Genomic DNA, 17,914 nt, shown 5'->3' with positions numbered 1-17,914 from the left:
TACGTTGTGGAAAAAATCCTAGACTCCCGTGTTTCCAGACGGAGACTCCAGTATCTGGTCAAGTGGAAGGGATATGGCCAGGAGGATAATTCTTGGGTCACTGCATCTGATGTTCATGCCTCTGATCTGGTTCGTGCCTTTCATAGGGCCCATCCTGATCGCCCTGGTGGTTCTGGTGAGGGTTCGGTGCCCCCTCCTTGAGGGGGGGGTACTGTTGTGAATTTGGATTCTGGGCTCCCCCGGTGGCTACTGGTGGAATTGAACTTGTGACATCATCTTCCCTGTTCACCTGTTCTGATTAGATCTGGGTGTCGCTATATAACCTGGCTTCTCTGTTAGATGCTTGCCGGTCATCAATGTTATCAGAAGCCTCTCTGTGCTTGTTCCTGCTCCCAGACATCTACTAGATAAGTTGGGCATTCGTCCATGTTTTGTTTTTGTATTTTGGTTCCAGTTCACAGCTGCAGTTTCGTTACTGTGTCTGGAAAGCTCTTGTTGATCAGGAATTGCCACTCTGGTATTATGAGTTAATGCCAGAGTCCTAAAGTAATTTCTGGATGTGTTTTGTTAGGGTTTTCTACTGACCATGAAAGTATGCTTTCTGTCTTCTGCTATCTAGAAAGCGGACCTCAAATTTGCTAAAACTATTTTCCTGCTGCGTTTGTTGTTTCATCTCATATCACCGCCAATATATGTGGGGGGCTTCTGTCTCCTTTTTTTGGGCATTTCTCTAGAGGTGAGTCAGGTCTTATATTTCCCTCTGCTAGCATTATTTAGTTCTCCGGCCGGCGCTGGGCATATAGGGATAAAAAGTAGGACATGCTACCTGGCTACTTCTAGATGATGCGGTAGGTTTAGTTCATGGTCAGTATAGTTACATCTTCCAAGAGCTTGTTCCTATAGAGGCTTATGCTAGTTCTCTGGCCATGGAGATCATGACAGGAGGCGCCGAATCAAGACCAGTGACTCTCATCGGACCGGACCGCCCCATAGACAAGTATAATAAAAGTTATTTTTTGTGTTATGCAGAGCACATTGAGGACATACTGTACAGTCATGGCCAAAAGTGTTGGCACTCTTGAATTTTTTCAAGAAAATGAAGTATTTCTTCCACAAAGTTATTGCAATTACATGTTTTGTTATACGCATGTTTTTTTCCTGTGTGTATTGCAACAGCACAAAAAAAATGAAAATAATGGCAAATTGGACATCATTTCATACAATACCCCAAACATGGGATGGACTCAGTTGTTTAAAAAGGGGAGAAGTTGACTCAATCGTTGCATTGTGTGTGTAAGAACTATTTGAGGACTTGAGAAGAAAATTGTTGAACAATATCAACAATCTCAAGGTTACAAGGCTTTCTCCAGAGATCTTGATGTTCTTTTGTCCACGGTGCACAACATAAATTAAGAAGTTTACAACCCATGGTGCTGTAGCTAATCTCCCTGAACGTGGACAGCAGAGAAAATTTTACAAAAGTTGCAACGCAATATAGTCCGAATGGTGGATAAGCAGCCCCAATCAAGTTCCAAAGAAATTCAAGCTTGCCTGCAGGTTCAGGGTGCATCAGTATCAGCACAAACTATCCATCGACATTTGAATGAAATGAAACTCTAAGGCAGGATAACCAGGAGGACCCCACTGCTTACACAGAGACATAAAAATTCTAGACTACAGTTTGTCAACATGTACGTGAATAAGGCAAAATACTTCTGGGAAAGTATCTTAGGGACAGATGAGACGATGCTGGAGCTTTTTGCTAAAGCATATCGTTCTACTGTTTACCGAAAACGGAATGAGAAAAGAACAGTACCTACAGTCAAATATGGTGGAGGTTCAAAGATGTTTTGGGGTTGTTTTGCTGCGTTTGGCACTGGGCATCTTTATTGTGTGCAAGGCATCATGAAATCTGAAGATTATCAAAGAATTTTGGGTCGCAATGTAGTGCCCAGTGTCAGAAAGCTGGGTTTGCATCTTAGAAGAAGTACCCACAAATGGATGGAAATAAAGTGCTGGATAGTTCTGAAGTGGCCAACAATGAGTCCTGATCAAATACACATTGAACCCCTGTGGAGATATCTTAAAATTGCTGTTGAGAGAAGGCGCCTTCACATATGAGAGACCTGGAACAGTTTGTAAAAGAAGAATGGACCAAAATTCCAGTTGAGAGTTGTAAGAAGCTTCTCCACGGTTATAGGAAGAGATTGATTGCAGTTACTTATTCCAAAGGGTGTGCAACCAAATATTAAGTTAAGGGTGCCAACAAGTTTGTACATCCCATTTTTGGGGTTGTGTGTGAAATGATGTCCAACTTGCCTTTTTTTCTCTGTTTTTTGTGTTGTCCCAATACACACAAAAGGAAATAATCATGTACAAACCAAATGTGTAATTGTAATTATTTTCTGGAAAAAAGCACTTTTTTTGAATATACAGAATTCTAGAAGTTGTACAGGTGATGACTTTACTTTATATAGGGAAAACCTTGTGACAGGTTGCCTATTCTGTAAGGTATATCTGTTTTAATGATATATATAATTAAAGAAAAACTGAAGAGAACTTTACGCCTTGACAGAAGATGAAAGGACTGTTTAAGAAAGGTAGGAGAAAATATTGCCAGATATTTAAAAAATGTAACATAAATGAACAATAAATGAGATGAAGTCTTGAGAAGCGTGGCTAGACAAAGCAAAAATGGGATTCAAACAATTGTTGCCAGAGCTCAGAAATAAGAATGAAAGAAAAACAGTATAATAATTTGTATAGAAGATTCAAAGTGCTTAAACATAATAAAGAATTATACGCATCAAATATCCAACAGTGCAAAAAAAGAGTATTCTGTCATGTACTAGCAAAGATAATTATGGGAAACAAATGCAAAGTATACAATGTGATTTCTGTGATTAACCGAAATAGGAAAAATTAAAAGGAAAGGAAATAAAAGCAGCGCATATAGGTGAAGATAGGCCAATGAACAGTCAATAATATGCATTGTTGAGTTAATCAAAAGCAATCATGCTGCTTGTCCACCCACTGACATTACCTGTATGGGGCTCCCAAGATAATTCTTTGTATGCAATGTGCAGAATTTGAATGAATTCCATTAATCTTTGTCTTGTTAGTACAAACCAGGGATTTAAATCAAATCACGGATATTTGCTTACATTACACCCAGCCACACTGTTTTATTAGGCATGCATTCAATAAAAAAAGTGCAAAATGTTTCATGCATACAACCATATTACAACTCTGTCCTAGTTCTGAGTTCATTGGCCATGTGCAAATACCTTTTTAGCAAAGTTTTAGCTCTAGAAGGGAAAACTATATTGAAATTACTATAGGGCAGAGGTAGCCACCCTACAAGTCAATGTCGGGCACTTTAACAAGCCTCGCAACATGACCAGGGATAAATGCCAAGTCAGAAACTTGACTACAAACACCTATTTAAAGGTGCTTGCTCCTCATGTGACTAGAGCAGAGTTATCGGCTGTATTTTTCAGTTTCGTTTCGCTGCTCTAGAGCTAGAAAAACAGAACTCAGATGACAAACAGATCTGTTCAATAACTGATGAAAACTAAAGCAGAAAAGCCATATTGATTATAATGTGGTTTATCTGGTTTGGATGCCCTGAATTAAAGACTGAGCTATTTGTACAGTGAATATTCAGTTGGCCCTTGAAGTCAACAGGCGAAACCCAGGGTTGAGCAAGAGAATGGCATGCTAGGTGCTTGGTATTTACTAGCTTGTATTATTGTGAGTAAAGTTAAAGTATTTTACTTGAAAATTTTATCGGGTGATAAACAGCCCCAACCAGTGTCATTGTGGCTGATAGATTAACTTCTGGAACCAAAAAATATTTTAAAACCTCTCCCAACATCTTTCTTTAGTCTCTTCTGACCCAGCCTGTCTTCAGTGGGGATGAATAGCTGACAAATTCCATTGTGAGATAACAATAGTCAAGACCCACACTCATGGTAAAGAATGTGCAAGTGAAGTTACCCGAAAGGATTATTCATCTGTATTCAAGTCTATTTGGGTCGTAAAATTGAATTTACTCACATTTTGTTTTACCATTTATTGGACTATCTGTTAATTTTCCCCATTCCGGTCTGAAGACATTTGTTCAACAGACCCAACTTCCCCATACACAAATGCTCGGCTCCTGTGTTCTCTTGTAAGAGACTCTACCAGCGGTGTCTTATCTTCCTTCTCTTTCCCAACATTATCTGTCTAGGAAGAGTTGGGAGGCCCTTTTAGATATTACACCATCGACTAATCCCACCGACTGTGGGGGAATGTTTATGGAGGCCTTTAGAGGAGTAAAGTGCGCTGTTAAAGGGATTTTACCGTGAACATGATTAACAAGAAACCCAGCCTACATCGGAGCCATATGCACTACAAAGCATACTATGTATTTTCCTACCACAAATCAGTGTTTTTACAGGATTTCAATCAACAGAATATGCCCATCAATTTCAGAGGGCACCACCAACATTACATGACCTTCTTCAGGCTATTCTTACTTCGTTTCCCAGAGTTCCCAGCTTTTTGGTGTGCTTCCGTTTTGATCCTAAGAGCAAGGCAAGCTAAGGAGCGCATACTTGGTATATACTGCCAACATTGGCCTTTTTATGATCTTATGAACAATGCAGCCATTGCTTCTGACACTTTGGGGAACGTAGTTAGACCATACATGCTACCGAAGGGGTCAAATTCACTGGCTGAAATATTCACTCGATCTAAAGAGATCTACAATGGTAATACATACTATCTATCTGTATACATGGGCTATAAGCTCCACAGGGTGTCTTGAGTTCTAGATAGTTTATTTTGGAAGAACATAGCCTCCACTTTTGATCTTACGAACAGTGCATTAGATCCTTCTGATACCCAACAGAGCGTGTATGCTTGCTCCCCAGGATGTTAGGAGCCATGATTGCATTGTACACAATATCAAAAGAGAGCATCGGTGTTGGCAATAACACTATATATGTGCTGGCAGAAAGTTTGCAGTGCGCATAAGCAAGCCACGCACATTCACGCGAGAAGCCGGCTGGCCACGATGGTGTGGTGGTGTATCATGACGATTCCTAGAGAAACTGGCTTCAAGAGGCCACATTATGGTAGCTACTCAAAAGACGGTCTGTAACAGCATATATATCAAAATACTATACTTTAGAAAAAAAAAAAAAGTCTCATTTGCAAAATTTCTGTATTATGAAAAGGTATTACTAAAATATATATAATCACCTGATACAGATTAAGGAAAAAAAAAAAAACCTAAACGTATCGTACCTTCCAAAATTATCACCCCAAGGCAGGCAGTCACTGCCGTTCCAGCAATTACAGTCAGAAATAAGCCAACAGGAACAGCGGACAGTGCAATAAAGACCAGGAGTGACAAGGAGAGAAATGGACGCTCATCCAAGTACTGTCCAACAGGGGAGTTCATAAAGGCGGCCACCTACACCAACATGAAAAAAAGTAAATAATGAAAACCATAATTACACAGGTATGCAAAACTTGGGTTTATGAAAATTGTTTCAAATCCAATACCTGATTCTTACACTTTCTTATGCCCGGCTGTCAAAAACACTTGTATTTTTAAGCATCACGTATGGATTTTGCACATAATGCACATGAAACTATATATAAGGGAAAAATCTTTATTCTAGCCAAAACTTTACACAATGTTCTACATAAAACATATACATTCATTCTGAAACTTTATTGGAAATTCTTGTGCCTTTCCTTTTCTCTTCAAAGCTTTTCTTGACACCTTTTCTCTTATAGAAGGCCTGTGGATCTCCTCTGTGAAGAATCCAGCAATTGCCCCCATGTTCACGTTCCATCTATCTTGATATTGTTGTTCCAACTCCTTGATATCCTGATGAAATCTTGTCCCTGCTTTTCACTAACAGCACCAAGGTTTTCAGGAAAGTGGTCCAAATGGGAATGTAGCTTCAAATTCATCGGACATCCCAGACATTTCAGCATGTTCTCCATGATGGACTTAAATTTTGGATCTTGGTTTTTCCCTAGAAATGTCTTCACTACTTAAAAATGAAAACTGTTGAGAAAAGGGCTTGGGATTCTTTTGTTTCGAACACGTTGTCCTTCTTGAGTTTCCAAATATCAGGACCCACAAAAATGCCTTCCTTCAGTTTTTCTTTGGACAGTCCCGGAAACTTGGTACACAGGTGCTTAAAAGTCTTTCCATCTTTTGGTAGAGCTTTCACAAACTGCTTCATCAGTCCAAGCTTTACGTGGAGTGGTGGCAGGATAACTTTAGTGGTATCAAACTTTACACAACTATGTTCTTGAGTCCATTAATTTCTATCTAAGCTAATGACACCAAAAATCAGCCACGAAAGGTCACACAAAGATCAAAATATGGTTCAAGAAAAGCCTATGTAGTCAGTGTTCGTAAAAAAAACTCTGAAAGATTTTTTCAATATTTTCACGGAGTTCAGCAATCGAAAGTATATAAAAAATCACCTCTTACTTTTCAACCAATTTTACCATTGCAGACCTGTGCTATAATTCTTAAACATCAGGGACGTGGGCTGAGTTCATACAACTGCCGATGTCAGTGGTAATGATGGTGCTCCCTTTCTTAGAACAGATGTAAGATCACACAATATTATCATCAACAAGTAATAAAACATACTGCAGGACATCTTAGGCTATGCGTGCAAAACCTTTTTCAGACAGATACTACCTGAAAAAAAGAAAAATCACAAAAATGCCCTATAAAATGGATGTAAGGCACAGATGCTGCAAGAATGACGGCAAAACCACCAGCAGACGTTTTCCTGAAGCTGCTTTGCCTGGGAAAACTCGCCGGCGTCTAAGAGGAGCCATGTGCACATGGCCTTATAAGGGTTTTCCAGTGGTGCAGAGGGTGTTGGATCCACACAACGGGTAGTCCAACAGCTACGTGTATGATGTATAAGATTTATATGTGTGATTACAAAGTACATATTGGTAAAAACGGCTTCAATTGCCTTTATATATTCATACATTCCTATTGCAGAACGGTTCCTATTGATGCCAAAATAAGTAGAAAGCCTAGATAGAACTTTCTGCGCTACTGAAGGAGATCTCAAAGAAATCCCAGGAGACTATCAACACCTTTCAAAGTCATCTGACTTCATTAGGACAACCCACACAGTCTAGAATTTTTTGGGATCTCCTTCACCAACGCAGAAAGTCCACCTATTTTCTTCTAGCATATCTCCATTTTTTTAACCCGTGGTCTGCATCAGCTGATAATTGCTCTTTCATTCTTTGTTGTCTGGCACAAAACTTTACCAGTTGAGCACCTCCCTGCATCTTTATGTCCCTCTCCACCATATAAGAGCCTATTGTGCTTTTTGTTCCCCCCAGCATATTTCTGTGGTTTTATCTTTTTAAACCAAGCATTGGTCTTCTTCACCAGTTATGCTTGGAGCACTTGGTCTGAGAGGTTTACACTGCCCATACATTTTTTATAGCTCCATTTATTCCATGGCGCTTTACACGTGGAAGGGGCAATTATAGACCAGTACAATAAACATGAGCAAAACAAGGCACTAAAAGGTACAGAGGGAGGGAGGACCCTGCCTGCGAGGGCTCACAGTCTACAGGGGATGGGTGAGGAAACACTAGGAGAGGGTAGAGCTGGTCTGTTATATATATATATACACACTCACCGGCCACTTTATTAGGTACACCATGCTAGTAACGGGTTGGACCCCCTTTTGCCTTCAGAACTGCCTCAATTCTTCATGGCATAGATTCAACAAGGTGCTGGAAGCATTCCTCAGAGATTTTGGTCCATATTGACATGATGGCATCACACAGTTGCCGCAGATTTGTCGGCTGCACATCCCAAAGATGCTCCATACAAGGCAGGATGGATCCATGCTTTCATGTTGTTTACGCCAAATTCTGACCCTACCATCCGAATGTCGCAGCAGAAATCGAGACTCATCAGACCAAGCAACGTTTTTCCAATCTTCTACTGTCCAATTTCGATGAGCTTGTACAAATTGTAGCCTCAGTTTTCTGTTCTTAGCTGAAAGGAGTGGTACCCGGTGTGGTCTTCTGCTGCTGTAGCCCATCTGCCTCAAAGTTCGACGCACTGTGCGTTCAGAGATGCTCTTAGGCCTACTTTGGTTGTAACGGGTGGCGATTTGAGTCACTGTTGCCTTTCTATCAGCTCGAACCAGTCTGCCCATTCTCCTCTGACCTCTGGCATCAACAAGGCATTTCCGCCCACAGAACTGCCGCTCACTGGATTTTTTTTCTTTTTCGGACCATTCTCTGTAAACCCTAGAGATGGTTGTGCGTGAAAATCCCAGTAGATCAGCAGTTTCTGAAATACTCAGACCAGCCCTTCTGGCACCAACAACCATGCCATGTTCAAAGGCACTCAAATCACCTTTCTTCCCCATACTGATGCTCGGTTTGAACTGCAGGAGATTGTCTTGACCATGTCTACATGCCTAAATGCACTGAGTTGCCGCCATGTGATTGGCTGATTAGAAATTAAGTGTTAACAAGAAGTTGGACAGGTGTACCTAATAAAGTGGCCAGTGAGTGTATATATATATCAGGTTCTATTGTCCCTAGTGGTGCCTCTCTATCATATCGTTTTCTGATTTTCTGTTGCCATCTTCTGAGACCCATAACTATGGAATGTTTCTGTCAATAGAGCCATATAACAACTTGCTTTTTGCATAAAAAACTCACATTTCTAATTATACCATTTTGGAATACATATGACTTTTTGATCACTTTTATTGTACATTTTGGAGAACATATATATATGTATATACAGTGTGGGAGAAGTATTTGATCCCTTGCTGATTTTGTACGTTTGCCCACTGACAAAGACGTGAACAGTCTATAACACTATGTAACACAATTTTTGTTCCTGGCTTCCAAGTGTAATATTTCAACTGCTTATGTTTAAAGACTATGGAAACCAACTTCATTCAGCACAAGCTTTGATTTTATGACCACAGGCCAGACCATTATTGTGGTCTACCTATGATGTCAATTACAGACCTCTCTCATCTTTTTAAGTGGGAGAACTTGCACAATTGGTGGCTGACTAAATACTTTTTTTCCCCACTGTATGTGCGTAAGGCCACTTAAGAGATTTTTGGGATTGGGAGATTCATTTGGTGTCTAATAAATGGAGCCTTTGAGGTGCTGGACCATCTCTGAAGGGTGCAGGGCCAGCAAAAATTCCAAATGGATGAGCCCTGGACTAAAGGATTGGTACAATGTGCATTTAGATCCTCATATCAAAAAATGCATGTGGTAGGCTTAAATGACCTATATCATAGTATCTAATGCAGCCAGGAGAGCGTATAAGTACAGTCAGCAATTTTTCCAAGTCCCGAATAGTCTATTATAAATAGTTACCGTACTTAGATATGAAGCAGTTATTTCAGATAATGTACTTGAAATCATAAAAGTCTGCAATTCTACAGTGCTCGATTCCTCAAAGGTGCATGTGCAGAATACTAATATAGTAGCGGAATGTTTTTACTGCTAATGTGTTACAATTGCAATCAAAATTATTCACCCTCCATTGCAAATTAGGCTGATTAGCAAAATTTACAAACTTTCTCCTGTTTGCAGTAAACCAAATCAAACAAGAACAATTTGACACACCCTTTCCCGACCGGGCGATTTTCCATTTTTTTTGCATTCCTCCCCTTCTTCCAAGAGTCATTACTTTCAATTTTTCCCTCCACAAGGGCTTGTTTTGGGTGGCACAACTTGTAGCTTTCAATGACACCATTCATTTTACCATTCAATGTGCTGGAAAACGAGGAAACAAATTCCACAGTGTGCAAAAATTTTAATTCCGCAATTAAGCAGTCACTGTAATAAAATTAGATGTCAACAATTTTAGCCCATTTGATTTTTTCCCAAATTGTTGTTACCCCAGAAGTCCAACAATTAATTGACCACCAAACCACTTTACATGGCCAACAATATATTTCCCAAAAACCTATATCCTTTCATTCCCATTCATGGATCCCCACAAATGTCCCTGAATAAAAAATTGGGGGGGGGGGGCCTTACCCTCAACATGGGTTTATTAAAAAAATCCACTCTGCTTTCCTATTGGGCAACAGAATCGGTCCACAGAACCCCTATATTTGCAGATGTCATGTCCGGAGCCCAGTTCAACGAATTTCATTAGGGCTTCAATTTTAGTGATAATTCTCCAGCCACACCAAGAAATGATCCCAACTACGATCGCCTTAAATTAAGAACCCTAATTTCCCTCATAAAAGATTAATTTCTAAATTCCTATTCCCCAGAACAAAATGTTGCAGTTGATGAGTCCCTCGTGAGTTTCAAGGGCAGTCCGTCATACCGTCAATTTATTCCCTTCAAGCGCACCAAATACAATGTCAAACTATACAAAATGTGTGAGACCACAACAAGGTACATAAGCGCCTTTCTAACTTATGAAGGTAGGGACCGCCAAATAAACCCACCAAACTGCCCCCAGACAACTGGCATCCTGGGTAAAATTGTCTGGGAACTAATGACCCATTTCTTCACCAAGATTACTATGTGTACACCGACAATTACTACAAAAACTACAATAAAGTTTACAAAACAATTCATGAAAGTGAATTGGAAAAAATGCAAATTGTGGTTTTTCAAAATAGTGTTGCCTTAACTGCATTAAAAAAATGGTGGTGTCAAACTACTCACTATCTCCCTAGAAAAATACATTAGATTGTATAAATTAACAAAAAAAAAAAAAAGAGAGAGCCCTTTATGGAGGTTTGCTGTTGTTCTTGAACCACACGGACTCTGCAAATATGACAATCTATTTCATAAAGAGCCAAATCTGGGTTCCTAAATTCAAATTTTGCCCCTTTCGTTCCGAGCCCTGCCGTTTGTCCAAACAGAACTTTTTGACTACCTGTGGGGTATCGCCGTGCTCATAAGAAAGTGGGTAACAAACTGTGGGGCCCAGTTTTTGGTGTGACCTCTGGCAAAAGTGAAAAATTTGGGGCTCAAGCAATATTTTGGAAGTAAAATTTTAATTTATTTTTCTTCATTACGATTTGCATCAATTCCTGTGTAGCACCTGAAAGGTTAATAAACTTATTGAATGTGGTTTTGGGAACTTTGAGGGCTGCAGTTTTTAGAATGGTGTCGCTTTTAGGTATTTTATTTCATATAGGCACAACAATGTCACTTTAAATGTGATGTGGCCCCTAAAAAAAAATGGTTTTGTAAATTTTGCTGCAAAAATGAGAAGAGAAAAAAAAAAATTGCTGGTCAACCCTTCTAATTTCCTAACAAAAACAAAAATTGTGTTTCACAAAATGTGCTGATGCAATGTAGACATGTGGGAAATGTTACTTATTAACTATTTTGTGTGACATACGGTAACTCTCTGATTTAAGGGCATAAAAATGTAAAAAGTTTGAAAATTGCAAAATTTTCTACATTTTTGTTATATTTTTTTCACAAATAAACGCAAGTCATATCGAACAAATCTTAACACTATCATGACGTGCAATAGGTCACAAAAAAACAATATCAGAATCATACAGATTTTTTTCTCCACTTACATCTCAGAATTAAAGAGGTTGTCCGGCTTTAAGCTACAAGTCTGCAGCCACTATGTGACTGCACACTGGTGAATCCTCACATCGCTCAAACTGTGCGCTGTGAGGATTCTCCAGTGCCGGGAGCTGCAGTCACGTGACTGCAAGTACGGTATGTGATTTGCATACATGTGATCATGTGCCGACTAGACGCGCGCGTCCTCGCTCATTGCAACTTTATTGAGTGAGGACAAACAGTCTAATCGGAATGTGGCGAAATTGCATACTTGCAGTTGCAGGAGCGCTTGATCCCTGGGCCAGCACAATGTGAGGATTCGCAAGTCTGTAGTCCCATAGGCTACAAGTCTACAGGCCCATAGGCAGCAAGTCTGCAGACCCATAGGCAGCAAGTCTGCAGGCCCATAGGCTGCAAGTCTACAGGCCCATAGGCTGCAAGTCTACAGGCCCATAGGCTGCAAGTCTACAGGCCCATAGGCTGCAAGTCTACAGGCCCATAGGCTGCAAGTCTACAGGCCCATAGGCTGCAAGTCTACAGGCCCATAGGCTGCAAGTCTACAGGCCCATAGGCTGCAAGTCTACAGGCCCATAGGCTGCAAGTCTACAGGCCCATAGGCTGCAAGTCTACAGGCCCATAGGCTGCAAGTCTACAGGCCCATAGGCTGCAAGTCTACAGGCCCATAGGCTGCAAGTCTACAGGCCCATAGGCTGCAAGTCTACAGGCCCATAGGCTGCAAGTCTACAGGCCCATAGGCTGCTAGTCTACAGGCCCATAGGCTGCTAGTCTACAGGCCCATAGGCTGCTAGTCTACAGGCCCATAGGCTGCTAGTCTACAGGCCCATAGGCTGCTAGTCTACAGGCCCATAGGCTGCAAGTCTACAGGCCCATAGGCTGCTAGTCTACAGGCCCATAGGCTGCAAGTCTACAGGCCCATAGGCTGCAAGTCTACAGGCCCAAAGGCTACAAGTCTGCAGTCAGTCTACAGGCCCATAGGCTACAAGTCTACAGGCCCATAGGCTACAGGCCCATAGGCTACACGTCTGCAGTCACTCAGTCAAGACCCCTATTAGTTTCTACTACTGATAATTGACTATTAATAAATCGCAATATTCATTAAAGTTTTTGTTGTTGAAGTAGTAAAAATGAAGAACCTTGGAGTTATTATTGATTGTCCCCATGACAGAGTTTATCTGCTTCTGTAGTCCATTCATTTTCTCTCCACATGTAGTTTCTGGACTGGCCATGCCGATTTCTTGTCAGTTTCCACAAGTGAGTTTCTAATGGCAACAATATCTTGAAAGAGAAAAGAAAAAGTGTTTTTATGGTCAGATTATATTCAGATTTAATATTATACTATATTTTGTTTCAGAGCCATCAATAACCTAAAACTAAGATATCTGTAACATACACATATACATGATTTAACAGTAGGAAAAATTAATTGGTTGCTGTTGTTTATACAAACATCACATAAAAAAATAGTACAGGTGAATACATTAAACTTTGTAAATATAGGTTATCAGGAAAAAAAATGCTTCTTTCTGCACTTACGAGCCACTTCTCCCCCCCCCCCCCCCGCCTACTGAACTCATCATCTACACCAGAAAAAAAGCTCCAAAGAGAATGGATTGCATGCTCACTGAGGGGTCAGATTGCAGCTGCACGGGTCTGTAGAGAGGGTAAAGAGGAGAAGGAAGAACCACAGTCACAGACACAGACAGATCATGCTGACACTTTCTAGTAAGTGTTTATCTCACCCTACACAGATATACAGGACAACATTGCTTATAATGTACTTCATACTGCTGGTAATGCTTAATATGTGCTAACTAGAGATAGGGGCATGAAGACCTCATGTCTCTGCTCAGACATAACTGAAAAATAGTAAAAGTATATGACTTATGCATACTCCTGGCCAGTGGGTGCAGCCTCGCTGTTCATACACTTGTATAGAACGAGGCCGCGCCCTCTAGCTCAGGCACACCATTGGCCGGTGTGTCTAGATGGGCGTGGCCTCAGTTCAATTCAAGTGTATGGAGTGAGGCCGCACCCACTGGCCGGGAGTATGTATAAGTCATACAAATTCTCCGGTCCCGGGCTGGAAACTGGCGAATTCACACAGCGCACAGTGCGTGTGCTGGGGGGGGAGGATTCATAAATCTGCAGTCATTTAAAGGGATTGTCTACTACTCACCATATACAAAAGAGTGGGTGAGAAACCTGCTATCTGTATGTAAGGAGGTGGATTGTTCCTGTTGCATTCTGTTCCCTGAAACACCAATTGTAATGCCATGTGTATTGTGTCCTGTAAATATTGTTGTGTGATGCGATACGTGAGTAATATTGGTAATATGTGTAGTTTGACCATAGGGATAGTTAGAGTTAGATGTAATGTTAGGGACTAGCCCAGAGTGGGAAGGGCAGAGTTACCGGTAAAACGACAATTTCCTGTCAGAAATTCAGTTAGGGCCTGGAATGCATAGTAAGTTGAGCAGTGACACATTCTGGGGTGACCCTAAGTGAAAGGAGACCAAAGACAAAAGGATAGCGAAATCTGGGGCACTAAGAGATAGAGTGACCTTCCAGGAACGGACCCTAGGAGATGACGCCTAGCCACGAGACCCTGAGTTTATAATGTTAGGATATAACGAGCCTAAAGCAGGACTGAATACGCGGGATGAGCAAAGTGTCCAGAGCGGGAGATCCAGAGCATTATCGCACATACTGGAAAGCTGAAGGGAATAGAGGACGGGGAACCGCAGAACATGTAGATGACACTCGTTGATCAGGATTGTTTTATTAAAGCTGGGATGTGGTGAAGTTGGAAATACAGAGGACACAGAACCCTGGAGTAAACTACTGAGGAAGGAAACTGTTGAAAACGTTCACAAGGCTGTGTACCCACTATACAACCTGGTATACAACCCTCATCAAGCTGCCGATCAGTAAGAAGCTTATTTTTGAATGGTGGTCTCCCTGTGTCCGTCATTGGACGTTAACAGGTTAAGTCATGTATTTGTGGCCATCTGTGCAGTACATTTCCATGTTACCACCTTAACATTTCATTGACCCATATTGTACCTCTGAGGTTTTTCTCAGGCTGTTTCATGGAGGCAACATACGACGGCATACAAGATGTCTAAAGGACAATAAAACAGATCTGCAAGGACTTTCATGGATGCACACATCCTACGCTAAAAATGATAAAGCTACAAAGTAAAAAAAAAAAAATCTAACTAATCTAACCCCTTTTAACAATGACATCTAGAAAATGGGAGAAAATACATAATTTCCCTCTAAGTGCTCCTACTAATGCATCTACCATGAGAATATCACACCGGAGGGATGGCCGGGAGCCTCTGCGGGAGTCCAGAACACCTTCTGCCTACGTGTATAATGTCTAGGGCAGGGCTCAGCAGGCACTTTTCTGTCGTTAATTGGAGGGCGATTAGTAGCTTTGTACAGATCCCCCACTTAAACATAGCAGGGTTTATATAGAGAGATCTATAAATGCAATATTAATTACATAGAAATGCCACCGGCTTCCATTTCACCCCATGCATTGTGTATAGTCATCAGTCATCTCGGTAGAACATAGCTATAATTCACTACCCCTAGAATAAAGAGCCGGTGTCTGAGGAATCATACTAAAGCCTATCAGTCCAAAATTATAACAATAAGAAACTATTAAAATATTGAAAAACTTTTGCACTTTCCTCCCATTCTTCCAAGTGCCATCAGTTTTTCCATTTTATGGCAATACAAGGGCTTTTTTTGACGAGTTGCAGTTTGGAATGACCCCGTTCATTTGTAAGGCCTCGTTCACATGTCAGTATTTTACATCAGTGTTTGTATGCCAAAACCAGGAGCAAAACTGTAATTGATAGATTGTCACCTGTTCTGTGTTTTGGAGACACTCCTAGTTTAGGCAATGAAATACTGATGAAAAACTGATAAAAAAAAAAATGTTGATGTGTGAATAAAGCCTAACACATAAGGCAAATCAAATGTGATTTTGCTACACAAGAAATCCTACCAAGATGCTTACACTGCGAGAAAATCTAAGCCTTAAAAAACAGAATTAGGCCAGAGTCACACTAGAGAGGAATACGGACGAGTGCTATTTAAAAAATAAATGAATAAATAAATAAAAAATTGCATAGCACTCGGACCAATGTTAATCTTGACAGCGTAGGAAAATGTAACGGATGAAATTTATTGGTTATTTTAAATTTTTGTGGAAATTGAAAAACTGAAAAATGCGGCGTGCAATATTATTCGGCCCCTTTAACTTAATACTTTGTTGCGCCACCTTTTGCTGCGATTACAGCTGCAAGTCGCTTGGGGTATGTCTCTATCAGTTTTGTTCATCAAGAGACTGAAATTCTTGCCCATTCTTCCTTGGCAAACAGCTCGAGCTCAGTGAGGTTTGATGGAGATCGTTTGTGAACAGCAGTTTTCAGCTCTTTCCACAGATTCTCGATTGGATTGAGGTCTGGACTTTGACTTGGCCATTCTAACACCTGGATACGTTTATTTGTGAACCATTCCATTGTAGATTTTGCTTTATGTTTGGGATCATTGTCTTGTTGGAAGACAAATCTCCATCCCAGTCTCAGGTCTTTTGCAAATGCATGTAGAAAAGCCGCGGAGACACCATCACGTGTTTCTCAACGCAAGCAATAAATAGCCAGGTCTTTCACCGGGAAGGAACAACCACGGGAAGGGCAGCATCCAATAAAGGAAAACCACCTATGCCAAAACATGGTATCCATCCACAGACTGCTTTTTCGGGGTATTTTCCCCTCATCAGTGTGGAGTAGGAAACTGGCTATTAGGAGCAGTGCCTAGTGAAAGGACTATAAACATAAGGGTGAATGACCTCGGGGAGATCAAAACATCCAACACTGCAGAGACACCATCACGTGTTTCTCAATGCAGTGATCCAGAACACTGCCCCTTTCCCTTATGGGAAATATGCAAATGCATGTAGAAAAGCAGCGGAGACACCATCACGTGTTTCTCAACGCAAGCAATGAATAGCCAGGTCCTTCACCGGGAAGGAACAACCACGCGAAGGGCAGCATCCAATAAAGGAAAACCACCTATGCCAAAACATGGTATCCATCCACAGACAGCTGTTTCAGGTCTTTTGCAGACTCCAAAAGGTTTTCTTCATGAATGGTCCTGTATTTGGCTCCATCCATCTTCCCATCAATTTTAACCATCTTCTCTGTCCCTGCTGAAGAAAAGCAGGCCCAAACCATGATGCTGCCACCACCATGTTTGACAGTGGGGATGGTGTGTTCAGGGTGATGAGCTGTGTTGCCTTTACGCCAAACATATCGTTTGGCATTGTTGCCAAAAAGTTCGATTTTGGACCTTCTTCCACATGTTTGGTATGTCTCCCAGGTGGCTTGTTGCAAACTTTAAAGGACACTTTTTATGGATATCTCTGAGAAATGGCTTTCTTCTTGCCACTCTTCCATAAAGGCCAGATTTGTGCAGGGTACGACTGATTGTTGTCCTATGGACAGACTGTCCCACCTCAGCTGTAGATCTCTGCAGTTCATCCTGCGTGATCATAGGCCTCTTGGCTGCATCTCTGATCAGTCTTCTCCTTGTTTGAGATGAAAGTTTAGAGGGACGGCCGGGTCTTGGTAGATTTGCAATGGTATGATACTCCTTCCATTTCAATATGATCGCTTGCACAGTGCTCCTTGGGATGTTTAAAGTTTTGGAAATCATTTTGTATCCAAATCCGGCTTTAAACTTCTCCACAACAGTATCACGGACCTGCCTGTTGTGTTCCTTGGTCTTCATGATGCTCTCTGTGCTTCAAACAGAACCCTGAGACTATCACAGAGCAGGTGCATTTATACGGAGACTTGATTACACACAGGTGGATTATATTTATCATCATTAGGCATTTAGGACAACATTGGATCATTCAGAGATCCACAATGAACTTCTGGAGTGAGTTTGCTGCACTGAAAGTAAAGGGGCCAAATAATATTGCACGCCGCACTTTTCAGTTTTTGAATTTCCACAAAAATTTTAAATAACCAATAAATTTCGTTCAACTTCACAATTGTGTTCCACTTGTTGTTGATTCTTCACCAAAAATTTACATTTGGTATCTTTATGTTTGAAGCATGATATGTGGAAAAAGGTTGAAAAGTTCCAGGGGGCTGAATACTTTCACAAGGCACTGTATATTATAAAGTTTCTCATATTCTGCACTATTGCTTTATGCAAAGTTTCTTGAAATGACAGTGACCACTTAAACTTTATATTGATTTTCCAGTATAATAAA

At 40.9% G+C, this 17,914-nt stretch overlaps 1 protein-coding gene across 2 annotated transcripts in view; it reads right to left on the bottom strand.

Moving 5' to 3' along the window:
* The window catches only part of LDAF1 (lipid droplet assembly factor 1), a 77,853-nt gene that overhangs the window by 31,020 nt on the left and 28,919 nt on the right, over window positions 1-17,914 (bottom strand). For both annotated transcript variants that reach the window (XM_077274963.1, XM_077274964.1), the window contains exons 2-3: window positions 12,750-12,891; window positions 5,296-5,464 (exon numbers count right to left, since the gene is read on the bottom strand). In XM_077274963.1, coding sequence (XP_077131078.1) covers window positions 5,296-5,464; window positions 12,750-12,842 — 262 coding nt within the window. In that variant the 5' untranslated portion in view covers window positions 12,843-12,891. The remainder of the gene's footprint in view (window positions 1-5,295; window positions 5,465-12,749; window positions 12,892-17,914) is intronic.

Source organism: Ranitomeya variabilis, chromosome 7, assembly GCF_051348905.1.
Source record: "Ranitomeya variabilis isolate aRanVar5 chromosome 7, aRanVar5.hap1, whole genome shotgun sequence".
Taxonomy (NCBI): Eukaryota; Metazoa; Chordata; class Amphibia; order Anura; family Dendrobatidae; genus Ranitomeya; species Ranitomeya variabilis.
Note: the sequence above shows the minus strand (reverse complement) of the source record. Positions and strands in the feature narration are given on the sequence as shown.